Source organism: Suncus etruscus, chromosome 17 (assembly GCF_024139225.1).
Source record: "Suncus etruscus isolate mSunEtr1 chromosome 17, mSunEtr1.pri.cur, whole genome shotgun sequence".
NCBI classification, from domain to species: domain Eukaryota; kingdom Metazoa; phylum Chordata; class Mammalia; order Eulipotyphla; family Soricidae; genus Suncus; species Suncus etruscus.
The window spans coordinates 21,810,990-21,826,042 of NC_064864.1; the positions used below are offsets into that span (position 1 = coordinate 21,810,990).

Sequence of the window (15,053 nt, forward strand, 5' to 3'; positions counted from 1 at the left end):
AAGCTCAAAATGCGCGTGCGCAGGGGCTCACGCCTGCTCCGGCTTGCGTCGGGAGAGGCCGTTAATCCGGGTCTTTGAGCAGCGCCCTCTAGAGGGATGGAGGAGGGACAGCACCCGCGCGGATTGGGTTTTGTACGTCCAGAAGCGCATCTCCGCAGTCCACCATAGTTCCTCGCACGCTTGCTACAACTGCAGGGCGCGAAAACGGATGATAGGGGCTGACGGATCGGAAACCCCGCCCGAGTCGTCGCCCCGGCGGGTGCGGTTGAACTTTCGGTAGAGCTTCCGGTACTTCCGGCCTTTTGGCGTCAGCAGAGGGCTCGAGCGGGGCCGGGCAGGCGAGAGCGCCCTGGAGTGGCAAGAGCGCCGTTTCCGGTTGTCATGGCGGCGCCCAGCGCGGGGCCCGGGCGGGTTCCTCCCGCGGGGATGGATGCCGCCCTGCAGAAGCTGGTGCTGCGGCAGAAGAAGGTGCTGAATGCCGAGGAGATGGAGCTGTACGAGCTGGCTCAGGCGGCCGGCGGCGCCATGGACCCCGACGTGTTCAAGTGAGCGGCGAGTGGACCCGGTTGGGGCCTGTGCGCTCGTCCGACCCTCCCTCAGTCTTTAATGGCCCCCCTGGACAAGCCCTGGACCCAGTCGTGGTCCCCCCGGACCCATCTCTGACCCCCACTGGACCCAGACCTGACCCCCCCCGGACCCCTTGGACTCAGCCATGACCACCCCTTGGACCCAACCCTGGCCCCCCCTAGACTCAGCCCTGATTCCCCTGAACTCAGTCCTGATCCCCCCTGGGCCCAGCCCTGACCACTCCCTGGACCCAGCCTTGGCCCCCCCAGACCCAAACCTGACCCCCCCCTGCGCCCCCTGGACCCAGACCTGACTGCTCCTGGATTCAGTCCTGACCACCCCCTGGACCCAGCCCTTGACCCCCAGACCTAGACCTGGCACCCCCTGAACCCCCAGGATCCAGCCTTGACCCCCCCCATGGACCCAGCCCTGCCCCCCCCCCGACCCAGTCCTAGCCAGGGACCCTGCCTGGCCCGCTGCAAGGTTCAGGAGGTCCCACTGCCCACAGCTTTTGTGCCCACCCCCAGGATCCTAGTGGACCTGCTGAAGCTGAACGTGGCACCACTCGCCGTCTTCCAGATGCTCAAGTCCATGTGTGCCGGGCAGAGACTGACCAACGAGTCCCAGGACCCAGTGGCCATGCCGGCTCCTTCAGCCAGCATGCCAGAGAGCAGAGGTTAGTGCTGTGCAAGGTGCTATGCCCTGTAGCCCTGGCAGCCTGGGTGGGACTGGGTAAAGAATGGGGACAGGCCTCCGAGGCTACATGTAGCTCTGCATAGACAGGCCTTTCTGCTGATGCTTTTCCAGGACCCGCCCTCCCAGGCCTGGCCTCATTGTAAGGCAGCAGTGCTCATCACCACAATACCTTGCAGTCCCCTGCCCCGTTGCAGGTCACCTGCTGCCCAGGACACATAGGGCCTGATTAGATGAATCCCCAAGTGGGGGACACACGTGATCCCAGCACCTCTTACTGGGGTCTTTATTCGGTTCTTGGTTTCTTCTGGTGCCTGTTCTGGGAGCTGCTGTTGATTGGGGCTGCCTTGGAGTATGGCCAGCAGAGCCGCACAGGACACTACAGCCAAAAAATCAGGGTGGCAGCCCTAGGCTGGGTTCGAATCCAGGCTCAATTTTACAAGCTCCACATTTCTGGCCGCTATGGATGTGAGCACATGCTGTCATCAGGGCACTTCTATTGGCAGACAGAAACCTGAGCGGAAGTGACCCTCCAGGCTAGCTCCTCTTGTCAGAATGATGTGGGATTCACTATACCTGGAAAGAGCCCCTCAGGATCTTCACCACATGCTGAGAGGCTCCTGGCGGGGCAGTGGGCCTCCTCACTGACCCACACTGTCTGCTCTCTTTGTCTTTCTCCGACCTCCAGCGGCCTCCTTTCTTTCTGCCAAGAACCGTAGCCCCCCTGCAAGGCCCTCCTTTTCCTCGGCCCCCCAGCCTGCGTCCTCCCCGGCGCTGCTCCACGGCCCGGATGCTACCTACTCGCCTCTCTCTCCAGGGCCCCCGGGGTCCCTCCGCCTCTCTTGCTGCCTGTTCTCTCCTTTCGCAGGTCGCGTTTATTGGTTTCTCTGGGCTGGGGGGACGGGTTGGTGCTTGTTGCCATAGAGACCACAGTGCTCCTCACATCTTTACCACCAATCCTGAGGAGCTTTGAGCTACAGGAGTAGGACTTCAGGTCACCCCTGGCACACAGTTTAGGGGTGACACGATGTCCCTGTGCTATAGAGACAGCTGTGGTCTTCTAGGACAGGGACCATTGACCCTTGCCATAGTATTTCTGCTGTAGTGGAGTTTCCACCCTTGAGGTGCACCCTGCCCAGGAGCAGGGCAGAGTGCAGGCGTGAGCATTGCTGGGACCTCTTAGCTATGAAAAGCCTGACTGAGGAGGCCCTGGTTCCTCTTTCCCAACTGTGGGGGCTGTAGGGACTTTCCAAGTATTGCCTGAGTTGGTGAGGAGGGGGTGCAAAGTCAACAGTGGAGGACAGCCTGAGATCCCACAAGTGCCCCTGCATGTCACCCTCCTTACCTGTCCGCATGCCACCAGATCTTCAGCCAGGGAAGGTGGGTCACAGACTGCTAAGTGGTACAGAGCCTCCTGCCAGGTCTTGGTGCCACCTATGTGCCAATACCCAATACTGAGGGCAGGGTAGGGATCTGCGAGGTGGAATCTTCTGCTGGGGTGAGGAGAGCGGAGGGCAGTCAGGAAATCAGGGAGGTGGCTCTGGGAATCCTGGCATAGGAAGCAGGGGGAAGTCTCATACTCAAGGTCATTTTTGGGGGGGGGTTGTTGGATTTGGTGGTCATTAGCTAGCATTGAGACCTGGGAAGATTTGCACAAAACAGAGGGCAGCCTGGGGTCCCAGGTGGCAGGAGGTGAGGAAGAGGACAGCAGCCCCATACCAGGGAGTGCTATGGCCGCGTGTTGCCACTTCTGCCATTGCTTCCATTTCTCATAATGTTCTAGCTGTAGGGGATCAGCTGGTGGTGTTTGTTGACTGGAGCTTGGTGGTGTTGGGATTACTGGGCTTTATTTAAAGTTACCACAGAATTCAGGATGTAGGTGCTCCAGACCCTGATAGTAGGTACTGTGAGTTATCCACATGGTTTTAGGAGCCTGTCACCAACAAAGCTTGCTCATTTCTGCCTCAGAAGACCCCAAAGTAGAGTGAAGGTGTTTGTTGTAGTAAGGAACTTTTTTTTTTGGGGGGGGGGGGGGCCCAAACCCGGCAGTGCTCAGGGGTTACTCCTGACTGTCTGCTCAGAAATAGCTCCTGGCAGGGACAAGGGACCATATGGGACACCGGGGTTCGAACCAACCACCTTTGGTCCTGGATCGGCTGCTTGCAAGACAAACGCCGCTGTGCTCTCTCTCCAGGCCCAGTAAGGAACTTTTTGAGAAAACAATCGCTTCTGTTGAAGATTAGGGAAATCACAGTGTTTTTTGTTTGTTTGTTTGTTTGTTTTGTCTTTTGGTTTTTTTGGGTTTTTTTGTTGTTGTTTTTTTGCTTTTGGTCTACATAGCATGGAGGTAGAGCATTTGCCTTGCATGCAGGAGGACGGTGGTTCGAATCCCAGCATCCCATATGGTCCCCAAGCCTGCCTGGAGCGATTTCTGAGTGTAGAGCCAGGAGGAACCCCTGAACACTGCCGGGTATGACCCAAAAATCAAATAAACAAAAAACACCCAGACTAGCTCAGGGACCATATGGGAAGTCAGGAATCGAAAACGAATCCAAGGCCATCCTAGATCAGCTGCATGCAAGGCAAATGCCCTACCGCTATGCTATCTCTCCAGCCTCTGATAGAAATCGCTTCGAGCAGGCATGGGGGACCATATGGGATGCCAGGATTTGAACTGCTGTGCTTCTGCATGCATGGCAAACACTACCTCCATGCTATCTCTCCAGCCCCTGCTTTTACTTTTTTTTTTTTTTTTTGGTTTGTTTTACTAGTTTTTCCTTTTGGTTTTTGGGTCACACCCAGCAGTGCCCAGCAGTTACTCCTGGCTCTGCGCTGAGAAGTCGCTCCTGGCAGGCTCAGAGGACCATATGGGATGCCAGGATTCGAACCATACATCATCAGTTCTAGATTGGCTGTGTGCAAGGCTAATGCCCTACCCATTGTGCTATCTCTCCAGCCCTCTCAATTTTACTTTTTTTTTTTTTTTTTTTTTTTTTTTTTCAGGTCACACCCAGCAGCGTTCAAGGGCTACTCCTGGCTCTACACTCAGTAATCGCCCCCAGCAGGCTCAGGGGACCATATGGGATGCCAGGATTCGAACCACTGTCCTATATGCAAGGCAAATGCCTTACCTCTATGCTATCTCTCTGGCCCAATTTTATTTTTGTTGTTGTTTGTTTTTTTTTGGGGGGGTCACATCTGGCAGCGCTTAGGGGTTACTCCTGACTCTACGCTCAAAAATCTCTCTTCAAAAAAAAAAAAGAAAGAAAGAAAAATATCTCTCCGGCCCCCAATTTTACTTTTTAATTATCATTTTGTTCTTGTTTTTTTGGGTCTAGGGGCCACATATGGTAATATTCAATGCTTATTCCTGGCTTTTATTCAGGGTCATTCCTGGCAGTGTTTATAGGACCATGTGCTGGCAGGGATTGAACAAGGGTCAGTTGCATGCAGTGCAAACACCTTCACTCCTTCAGTAGCTCTATGGTTCCCACATTGACATTTTGTTTTGGTTTTCTTGGGGGTGGGTATTGTATCACATTAGGTGATGCTCTGGGCTTACTTCTGGTTCTACTTCTGGCAGGGCTGGGAAGGACCATAGAGGGTGCCAGGGATCAAACTTGTGTCACCATATGCAAGGCAAGCCCTGTACCATTTCTCCAGCCACCCTGCATTCTATTTAATTCCTGCCTTTCATCAGCTTTCCCACAGGGCCTGTGGGATGGTGAGGCAGGTTCTCCCACAGGCCACCAGAAGTGAGTGGCCCAGTCAGGTCTGTTGGCTCCCTAGCTTCCGAGTCTCCCCAAGTGCTTATACATTTTCAGGGTTTTGCTTCACAGTGAGGTTGGGGGAGCTCACAAAATGCTGAGTGGCCATAAGCTAATTTGGGGACAGGAGGAATACTGGCTTAGGGACCACCTAAGCCAGGTGAGTTTTAGTGTTCAGCCTCAGGCTGTCAGGAACCAGTCCAGGGAGCCCATTACTGCCCTGCCCAGCCCACATGGTTACCTCCAAAGACCCCACAAATGTTCCCAGTGGCCAGCTACCAAAATCCCTTAGCTGGGCCCCCGGGAGAGGCATGGCTGAGTAGGGACTCAAAGAGCAGATCTTGTGCAAGGGAGCGAGCAGGCCAAGTACAAGCTTCACAACCAGGAGTCCTGGGTTCGGTCTTAGGAGTGCATGATACCCCAAGCACTGTAGGGTATGTCCTCAAACAAAACCCCAAAATGGGTCTTCCTACTGCCAGACCAGCATACCGTTCTTCATTGCCCTACCACCAGCCTGAAATGGATGGGGAGATCTTCTCTCTGACTAGGTCTGAGAATCCCAGAGCTGGCTCAATGATATATTTTGATTTTAAGATGGGGTCTTTTTTTTTTTTTTAGCACTTTCCTGACTCCAATTTCCACTGGTTTCACATTTCTGGGTTTATCAACTTCCTATTTTTTCGAGGGGGACACATGGATTTTTATCAGATTTGGGGGTTACCACCCAATGCTGATCAGGGTTTATTCTGCTTGGGAAAGGATATGGCTCAGAGGGCACTTGCTTGTCTCCAGCAAGGTAAGAATCCTTAAACACTGACTGGTCATTGGGGACTAAAACACTTACTTTTTTGTTTGTTTATTTTGGGGCCATACCCAGTGGTGCTCAGAGGTTACTCCTGGTTACTCCTGGCTCTGCGCTCAGAGATCACTCCTGTCAGACTCGGGGGGGGGGGGGGAACCATAAAGGATGCCAAGGATGGAACTTGGTGTGTCATGGGTCATCTGCATGCAAGGCCCAACCGATGTACTATCTCTCCAGCCCATGGCTTATTTTTTCTCTCAAGGGAAATGATTGGTACCTTTCTCATAACTTCCTGATAGACTGTGTTGCCTTGCTTCTCACCATCACCCCATCTTTCACTCTGACGATTTGTTGTCTTTGCCAGACTAAATGTTTGGGAGACTTGAGCAGATTCTGAGTCCTCAACACCACCTGGGCTGTCACTTCCAAGCTCAGTACAACCACTATAGACCAGCCACTTTCTTTTCCTTCCTTCCTTCCTTCCTTCCTTCCTTCCTTCCTTCCTTCCTTCCTTCCTTCCTTCCTTCCTTCCTTCCTTCCTTCCTTCCTTTTCTTTCTTTTCTTTCTTTTCTTTCTCGTTTTTGGGACATACCCAGTGGTGCTCAAGGATTACTCCTGGCTCTGTGCTTAGGATTTAGTCTAGGCAGGGCCCAACGTATGGAACTTGGATTTGCCACATACAAGGCAAATGTCCTACCTGTTTATACTGTTAAACTGTTACATCCCCAAGACCCCTTGTTTTCTGAGGAAGAACTTTACAAAACCTCTCCTAAGAAATATTACCTTCTCCCTGCAGGACTTTTGGGGTGAGTTTAATTATATTCAGTGGAAATACAAATCTGACATCCTAGAGGAGCCAGGGGCAGCAGCTCTGCCATGCAAGTCCTCTGTTAGCTTGATGGCAGACGGTGGAGCAGAAGCAGCAGACACCTGAGAAACCACTTTGCTCCTCTTCTCCCAGAACTCACTCCCCAGTGCAGGCGCCTGAGACGCTTAAGGACTGGGCTGGGTCAGATATTCAGAGAACTCTCAGGGACAGACCATGCCAGCCAGTGGGGAGGACTGCCACCTAACGGCCAGCCTGCGCCTTCCAACACCCTGAGCCCAGAAAGAAAACGCCTTTGAAATGGACTTTAGGCTGGAGAGTTTGTACAGCGATTAAGCACTGGGCCTGCATGTGGCCAGTCTGGTTTGGTTCCCAGCACTGCCAGAAGTGAGCCCTGAGTAGGTATGACCCATAGGCATGATTCCCAAGTTGGAGTGAGCCCTGAGGAGTGGTCCCGGAGTAGGAGTGATAGCTGAGCTGAGCTTGAAATAGCCTCTGAGTATTGTGGGGCAGGGGTTGACCCAAGAGCTCAAAGTGAGTTCTAGTCATAGCTCTTCCTATCAAAGAAAAAGTAAAATATGAAAATGACAAATCAAGGCCAGAGGACTCAAAGGGCCAAACAGCTCTGTACATGGGAGGCCAAATTCAATTCCTGGGACCTTCTGGCCCTCCAGTCACACCATGACTACTGTAGTAGTCACACTCCTGACTACTGTCCAGAGTAGCCCCTCGGGACCACTGGTTGTGCCCCTACTCAGGAATCCTAGAGCAAGAATAGCTGAATCAGTTGTTCCCCATCTGAGCAACAAGTTCCTGGCAACTAGTTAGAAGACCTGTCAGGGATGATGGGATACCCCGAGAGCCCTCAAGGGTGGGCCACTGGATGGATGCCAGGAGGAAGTGAAGACATTGAGAAAGAGCCTCCAGATACCCCGCTTGGGCCCCACCCTGACCACTGCTCCCTGTGTGTTCTCACACTGAATGTGGTGAACAGGAGTGTGTATAGTAATGTGTTGTACTGCCTGTTGGCAAGTAGGACTGGCCTTGGCAGCAGTCAGTCTGGGAACTCGGTCTACCAGCAGGCCCCTGGCTGACAGATATGTGGCAACCCTGGCTGTTAGAATCAGGCCTCAAGTTCCAAAGCCAGGATACTGGAGAGACATGGGTCTAGAAGCAAACGTCGATCTAATCTAATGCATAATAAAGAGGGTAAAATGGGTTCAGGAATTCCCATCACGCAAGCCTTCAGCTCCTAAGCTCAGTGGAAAAGTCTGAAATGGAAGAGAGTGTTTTTAACCTGAGTCCTGAGATAGTAGGAAAGAACAGACCACACCCGGAGATGGGATTAAGTGGTCTAACCACCAATCAAAGGTACTACATTAAAAGTGTTTCCAACCGGGGCCGGGCGGTGGCGCTAAAGGTAAGGTGCCTGCCTTGCCTGCGCTAGCCTTGGACGGACGGCGGTTCGATCCCCCGGTGTCCCATATGGTCCCCCAAGCCAGGAGCAACTTCTGAGCACATAGCCAGGAGTAACCCCTGAGCGTTACCGGGTGTGGCCCAAAAACCAAAAAAAAAAAAAAAAAAAAAAGTGTTTCCAACCAATGAGTAACAAGGTTGTTACTGATTAATAGCTGCTGCTTAATCCCACATGTGGCATCTGCCCTGCTCCTTAATATTTGTGTTCTGTCTGCTCAGGGAGAAACAAAGGCAGCACTGCCCTCGGTGGAGGCTCAGCACTGGCAGAACGCAGTAGCCGAGAAGGTTCCAGCCAGAGGATGCCCCGACAGCCCAGTGCAACCAGACTGCCCAAGGGGACTGCGACAGGGAAGAGCCCCCCTCGAAGCAGTACCTGAAGGACAGACTGCTCCCAACAGGGGCCTCATTCCCTGTGGTTGTTAATAAATCATTCTGTAAAATAGAGGGTCCCACTCAAGACACCCTGTCACCTCTTATGTATATATATTAAGGTACAAAGATGTAGAATGTGTTGTGTGCTATAGCTGATGTAATCAAGAGACTTGAAACAGGTCTGAGAAATTTATTATGTATTTCTAAGTGTTTCATAATAAACCAACATCCTTGTTTTAGTTTGAATTACTGAGCCTGTTCCCAGGGTATTTGGGGCAGTGGGGACTCGTGTGTGTGTTTCTTTCCAGTTAGAGGAAAAATGAGGTTAAAGATGCAGAGATGTGGGGCCGGGCAGTGGCGCTCGAGGTAAGGTGCCTGCCTTACCTGCGCTAGCCTAGGAGACGGACCGCGGTTCGATCCCCCGGCGTCCCATATGGTCCCCCAAGCCAGGAGCGACTTCTGAGCGCATAGCCAGGAGTAACCCCTGAGTGTCACCGGGTGTGGCCCAAAAACCAAAAAAAAAAAAAAAAAGATGCAGAGATGTGGCTTAGTGGCAAAGCCTCACATGTGATCTAGGTTTGTTTCCAGGCACCATGAAAAGATGAACCTTCATAACATCTAGTTCACCCCAGCATGTCCTAACCCAGTAAAACTTTCCTGCCCCCAACATGTCCCAACTGCATTATCTGATCCAGATTTTAGGACTCTCTGAACACACCACTAACATGGACCTCAGATTTCAACAGTACTGAGCTTTCAGATGTTCTCCAACATGTACCATCAGTGAAGGCCCTGAAAAATGGCCAGTGTAGGGGCCAGATCAATGGTGCAGCAGTAGAGTGTTTGCCTTGCACATGCTGACCCAGGACGGACTGTGGTTCGATCCCCCGATGTCCCATATGGTCCCCCAAACCAGGAGTGATTTCTGAGCGCATAGCCAGAAGTAACCCAAGTGTCACTGAGTGTTGCCAGTTTGACTTTGGAAATACAAGAGCCTGAATGATGTTCCTGGAACTGGGCACACTACAAAGTGGACCCCGAGACAGGCCGCACCTTCATCAGGGACCTTTTTACAGAAGCCGCCATGCCACTGCCTCCCACAGTGCAGTACCCCACAAGAGCACCACAGCAGTTTAAGACAACCTTTAATCAGTAGAGGAGAGCCTGCAAGCCCCATCATCTTCATTCAATATTCCTCCCCTTCTTCAGCCTCTGCTTCCACAGAATCCACGCCCACCTCTTCATAATCTTTCTCCAGAGCTGCCAAATCTTCCCTGGCCTCGGAGAACTCTCCTTCCTCCATGCCTTCGCCCACGTACCAATGCACAAAGGCACGCTTGGCGTACATGAGGTCAAACTTGTGGTCGAGGCGGGCCCAGGCCTCAGCGATGGCAGTGGTGTTGCTCAGCATGCACACGGCCCGCTGCACCTTGGCCAGGTCTCCTCCTGGGACCACGGTGGGAGGCTGGTAGTTGATGCCCACCTGGCAAAGAAAGGGAAGAAAACATTATATGAAGTAAGGTTCTGCATTCCCTGGAGCTGGGGGCTGCTTTCATAGAAAGCAGAGCACAGAGATGCCCACTGGCATTTGGGTAAAGTTCCACTTCCCTGTAAATCTTCCTTGGGCCATTGTCTGTGACAAAGTGCCAGGAGAGTACAGAGATGGGTGCCAGTCAAAGTAAAACTGGAAACTCTATCTCAACTGGCCTGAGGGCAGTGACTATAGATGCTGCATGGCAGTGAGCCAGCCTGCCTTATAAAAAGAACTGCTCACTCTTCAGGTCTTCTTAGAGGTGCCAATAAGCTTACGCCCCAGTCTGCTGAAGCATCTCCCCAACTCCTTGCAAATCAAGCAGAATAGGGATGGCATCAGGAAGGATTCCCTGTGTCAGAAGAAAGGAGGGGGCACGTACCTTGCATATGGCTCACCCAGTCAATCCCTGACACTCCACATGATCCCCTGATTGCATATGGCTCACCCAGTCAATCCCTGACACTCCACATGATCCCCTGAGCCTATCAGGAGTGCAGATACAGGAATAATCCCTGAGTATAGCTGGGGTGGTACAGAAGATGAAGAAGGGTGTCTTTTTCCTTTGTTCTAGGGTCACACCCAGCAAAGCCCAGGGGTTACTCATGGCTCTGCACTTAGGAATCACTCCTGGCGGTGGTCAAGGGAACATATGGGATACTATGTTGGCTGCATGCCAACATTACCTGCTGTCCTATCTCTCAGGAATCAGAGGGAAGTTTCTTAAGGATATGTGGGCCAGGATATATATATATATATATATATATATATATATATATAAGGATACTCAGTAAAACAGATGCTGCCATTTTTCACAATATTTTTGGCACACTTCGTTAGATCTAATGTATTTCTTTTTTTTTGGGGGGGGGGCCACACCCGGCATTGCTCAGGGGTTACTGCTGGCTGTCTGCTCAGAAATAGCTCCTGGCAGGCACGGGGGACCATATGGGACACCGGGATTTGAACCAACCACCTTTGGTCCTAGATTGGCTGCTTGCAAGGCAAACACCACTGTGCTATCTCTCCGGGCCCAGATCTAATGTATTTCTAAATTGTATTTCTGCATATCATTTGTAAAGTGAAATGTAATACCAACATTGTATAGTAATGCCAGAATTTTTTTTTGTTTGTTTTTTGGGGTCACACTCAGCGACGCTCAGGGGTTACTCCTGGATCTGTGCTCAGAAATCGCTCCTGGCTGGCTCAGGGGATCATATAGAATGCCAGAAATCAAACTGGGGTCTGTCCTGTGCTGACCGCATGCAAGACAAATGCCCTACCGCTGTGCTATCACTCTGGCCACAATGCCTGAATTTTGTTTTGTTTCTATATAACCTTTTTTAAAAAACATTATTTTGGGGGTCATACCCCATGGTGTTTGAACTCAAGGATCACTCCTAATGGTGCTGAGATCATATGCAAGCTGGGGATCAATACTGGGTGGGCCCACATGCAATGCAAAGTGCCCTGCCCCCATCTATACTATAATTCTGGTGATATGACCAGTTATTTAAAAAAATATTTTTAAAATGTTGGGGTGGGCCAGAGGGATAGCACAGCAGTAGAGCGTTTACCTTGCACACAGCTGATTCAGGATGGATGGTAGTTCGAATCCTAGCTCAGAGCCAGGATTAACCCCTGAGCACTGTTGTGCATGACCCCAAAACAAAAAAAAATATGTTTGGGGGGAGGCTGAGAGATAGCATGAAGGTAAGGCATTTGCATTGCATGCAGAAGGACAATGGTTCAAATCCCGGCATCCCAAATGGTGCTACAAAGCCTTTCAGGAGCGATTTCTGAACACAGAACCAGGAGTAACCCGAGTGCTGCCGAATGGGACCCAAAAAAAAACAAAAAAAGATGTATATATATGTTGAGGGACAAGAGCTATAATTATAAATTATCACTAATTATAAATCCTAAGTTATAATTAATTTATAATATAAAAATTAAAAATTTACTAAAGCTGCATTTATTGTAGTATTCACATTTTGGTTTTTGCTAATTTAAAAAGTGTTCTACCTACCCACTGTGCTTTTAGTCTAGCCCTAGAGCACTACGTTTCTAAGTGCAACCTACATTTCCATATTAATTCAACAACTCCCAAAAAATAGTCCATAAAGGGCTGGAGAGATAGCATGGAGGTAAGGTGTTTGCCTTGCATGCAGAAGGACGATGGCTTGAATCCCAGCATCCCATATGGTCCCCCGAGCTTGCCAGGAGCGATTTCTGAGTATAGAGCCAGGAGTAACCCCTGAGCACTGACAGGTGTAACCCAAAAACAAAACAAAAAAATAGTCCATGAAATAAAATATACTTTTAGCCAAAAAAAGAAAAACCAATGAAATATCACAAATAGCACTGTAACACTCAGAAAATAGCACCAGGTAAATGACTCATTGAGGTTACTGCTTATGTGTCAAAGTACAGCTGATGGAAATAAGTCTGTTCTGACAGGGGCAGCACTCCAGGCCGGGGCTGCCACCAGACCTACCTTAAAGCCAGTGGGGCACCAGTCCACAAACTGGATGGTGCGCTTGGTCTTGATGGTGGCGATGGCCGCGTTGACGTCCTTGGGCACCACGTCACCCCGGTACAGCATGCAGCAGGCCATGTACTTGCCGTGGCGAGGGTCACACTTGACCATCTGGTTGGCCGGCTCGAAGCAGGCGTTGGTGATCTCGGCCACGGACAGCTGCTCGTGGTAGGCCTTCTCGGCCGAGATGACCGGCGCGTAGGTGGCCAGGGGGAAGTGGATGCGCGGGTAGGGCACCAGGTTGGTCTGGAACTCGGTCAGGTCCACGTTGAGGGCCCCGTCGAAGCGCAGGGAGGCGGTGATGGAGGACACGATCTGGCCGATGAGGCGGTTGAGGTTGGTGTAGGTGGGCCGCTCAATGTCCAGGTTGCGGCGGCAGATGTCGTAGATGGCCTCGTTGTCCACCATGAAGGCGCAGTCCGAGTGCTCCAGGGTGGTGTGCGTGGTGAGGATGGAGTTGTAGGGCTCCACCACGGCCGTGGACACCTGCGGGGCCGGGTAGATGGCGAACTCCAGCTTGGACTTCTTGCCGTAGTCCACCGACAGGCGCTCCATGAGCAGGGAGGCAAAGCCGGAGCCTGTGCCGCCACCGAAGCTGTGGAAGATGAGGAAGCCCTGCAGGCCGGTGCACAGGTCCGCCTAGGAGGGAGGAAGCAGAGAGGTGAGACGGCATCTTTGTGGCGCCCCGAGCAACCACACAACCCCTCTCCCAGGCCCACGCTGACCCAGCCCCGCCGGCCCCAATGGCCCCACTCACACCCGGACTCGCCACCCTGGCCCGGCCCGTTCTGGCCTCCCCTCACCAGCTTGCGGATCCGGTCCAGCACCAGGTCCACGATCTCCTTGCCGATGGTGTAGTGGCCCCTGGCGTAGTTGTTGGCTGCATCCTCCTTCCCGGTGATGAGCTGCTCCGGGTGGAAGAGCTGCCTGTAGGTCCCTGTGCGCACTTCATCTGCAAGAGGGACAACATGCGTGTTGAAGACTCTGGGCCTTCTGGGAACCCCACACATAGAGGGGGCATCTCCATCAAATAAGGTCTGCCTTGGGGATCCCATGGATCCTATGAAATCATTTCTGGATGACTAGCTGGTCAATGGTACTTTTTGCTTCCAGGCAGGGTCCATGGCCTCTCCATGGGGTGCCAGCTCTGCGGTCTCAGACATGACCCTACACACTTGCTGGGGCACTAGGTCTCATGGCCATTACCAGGCAGCTGTGCTGGGCCACGCTCTGTGACTAGTCCGGCTGTAGGCCGCCGACCTCTCATCCCTGGGGCCACTGGAAGGCCACTCTGACAGCTCTCTGTGGGGCCAATCTGCTTCTCACCTGGAAGAAGCCAACCACTGTGCACTCTTGCCTTCCTCTTGTCTCAAAGCAGGTCAGGCCCCCAATCAGCAGAGGGGCCAGTACCTATACCAAGAAGGACCTTGGGGCAAGGTTCCTGGGGCTGAGCTATCGCTAGTGCCCAGAACACTGAGGCTTTTCTCCCTCAGGTTTCCTGAGGTAGAGGGCCTCTGTCCTACGCTCCTGCCAGCACTGGCCTTGCTCACCCCATCAAATGTGGCTTCCCTGCCTGCGTGTCCTGTCTCTTCTGCAGAGGGACTTCTAGGGCATGTGAGATGACGTTGCACCCACACTCCCACCAGGTTGTCCCAGTGCTTACCGACCACAGTGGGCTCTAGGTCCACGAACACCGCTCTGGGCACATGTTTGCCAGCCCCTGTCTCACTGAAGAACGTGTTGAACGAGTCGTCCCCACCGCCGATGGTCTTATCACTTGGCATCTGGCCGTCGGGCTGAATCCCATGTTCCAGGCAGTACAGCTCCCAGCATGCATTGCCGATCTGGACCCCTGCCTGTCCCACGTGGATAGAGATGCACTCGCGCTGGAAACAGGGACAGAATCGTGAGACCCGTCAAGCAATAGCATGTTTATGTGTCCAGGCCCTCTCTACATTCACTTCCTTTGAGACTTATGTGACCCCCTTCTCTCTGTATATGTTCACTTATTCTCAACCATTTAAATGCCTGAGTTAGACCTAGATCCTGCATTTCTACCATGCTCCAAATTAGGTCTTCTCCATGCAAAGATAATAGTAAATTCATCCTTTTCCATCACAAGAAACTTGGTAAAAGGCTTTTTTTTATTGAATCCTCAGTCATTGATACGAAAAATGGTAAGGAAATCTGGGAAGGCATGGTGGATCAGGGTGGCCTTTGGCCAAGTGCAGGGCAATGGCCTGTGTGGGATTAACCAGATGCCATCCCACTCAGTATACACCTTGTTACTCATTGGTTGGGTACATCTTTGAATGTAGTACCATGGATTGGTGTTTAGACCACCTAAATGCATCTCTGGGTAAGGTCTGTTCCTCCTAATAAATATCTCAGGACTCAGGAAAACATTCTGTTTCCGGACTTCCCACTGAGCTTCCTGCTTCTTAGGAGCTGAAGGCTTATGTGTTAGAACTCCTGACCCC

General features: G+C 52.0%; 2 protein-coding genes across 2 annotated transcripts; one reads left to right on the top strand and one right to left on the bottom strand.

Annotated features, from left to right (window-relative positions):
- Positions 1-314: 314 nt before the first annotated feature.
- Positions 315-8,741, top strand: MZT2B (mitotic spindle organizing protein 2B). Its single transcript, XM_049764587.1, has 4 exons — positions 315-545; positions 1,095-1,243; positions 1,949-2,128; positions 8,351-8,741. Exons 1-4 carry the CDS (start codon positions 382-384, stop codon positions 8,506-8,508), a joined length of 651 nt encoding a protein of 216 aa, XP_049620544.1. The 5' UTR covers positions 315-381; the 3' UTR covers positions 8,509-8,741.
- A 930-nt stretch (positions 8,742-9,671) lies between these two features.
- On the bottom strand, positions 9,672-14,372 carry LOC126033644 (tubulin alpha-3 chain). Its single transcript, XM_049790630.1, has 4 exons — positions 14,237-14,372; positions 13,377-13,525; positions 12,532-13,212; positions 9,672-9,986 (listed from the first exon to the last, which is right to left on the bottom strand). The coding sequence occupies exons 1-4, from the start codon at positions 14,355-14,357 to the stop codon at positions 9,690-9,692; spliced, it is 1,248 nt and encodes a 415-aa protein (XP_049646587.1). The 5' UTR covers positions 14,358-14,372; the 3' UTR covers positions 9,672-9,689.
- Between the last annotated feature and the right edge of the window lie 681 nt (positions 14,373-15,053).

Coding starts and splice junctions, on each gene's coding strand:
- LOC126033644 (XM_049790630.1), bottom strand. CDS start 14,357: ATGCCAAGTGATAAGACCATCGGCGGTGGGGACGACTCGTTCAACACG. Junction 13,526..14,236: donor CCTAGAGCCCACTGTGGTCG/GTAAGCACTGGG, acceptor TCCCTCTTGCAG/ATGAAGTGCGCACAGGGACC. Junction 13,213..13,376: donor TGGACCGGATCCGCAAGCTG/GTGAGGGGAGGC, acceptor CCTCCCTCCTAG/GCGGACCTGTGCACCGGCCT.
- MZT2B (XM_049764587.1), top strand. CDS start 382: ATGGCGGCGCCCAGCGCGGGGCCCGGGCGGGTTCCTCCCGCGGGGATG. Junction 546..1,094: donor ATGGACCCCGACGTGTTCAA/GTGAGCGGCGAG, acceptor GCCCACCCCCAG/GATCCTAGTGGACCTGCTGA. Junction 1,244..1,948: donor CAGCATGCCAGAGAGCAGAG/GTTAGTGCTGTG, acceptor TCCGACCTCCAG/CGGCCTCCTTTCTTTCTGCC.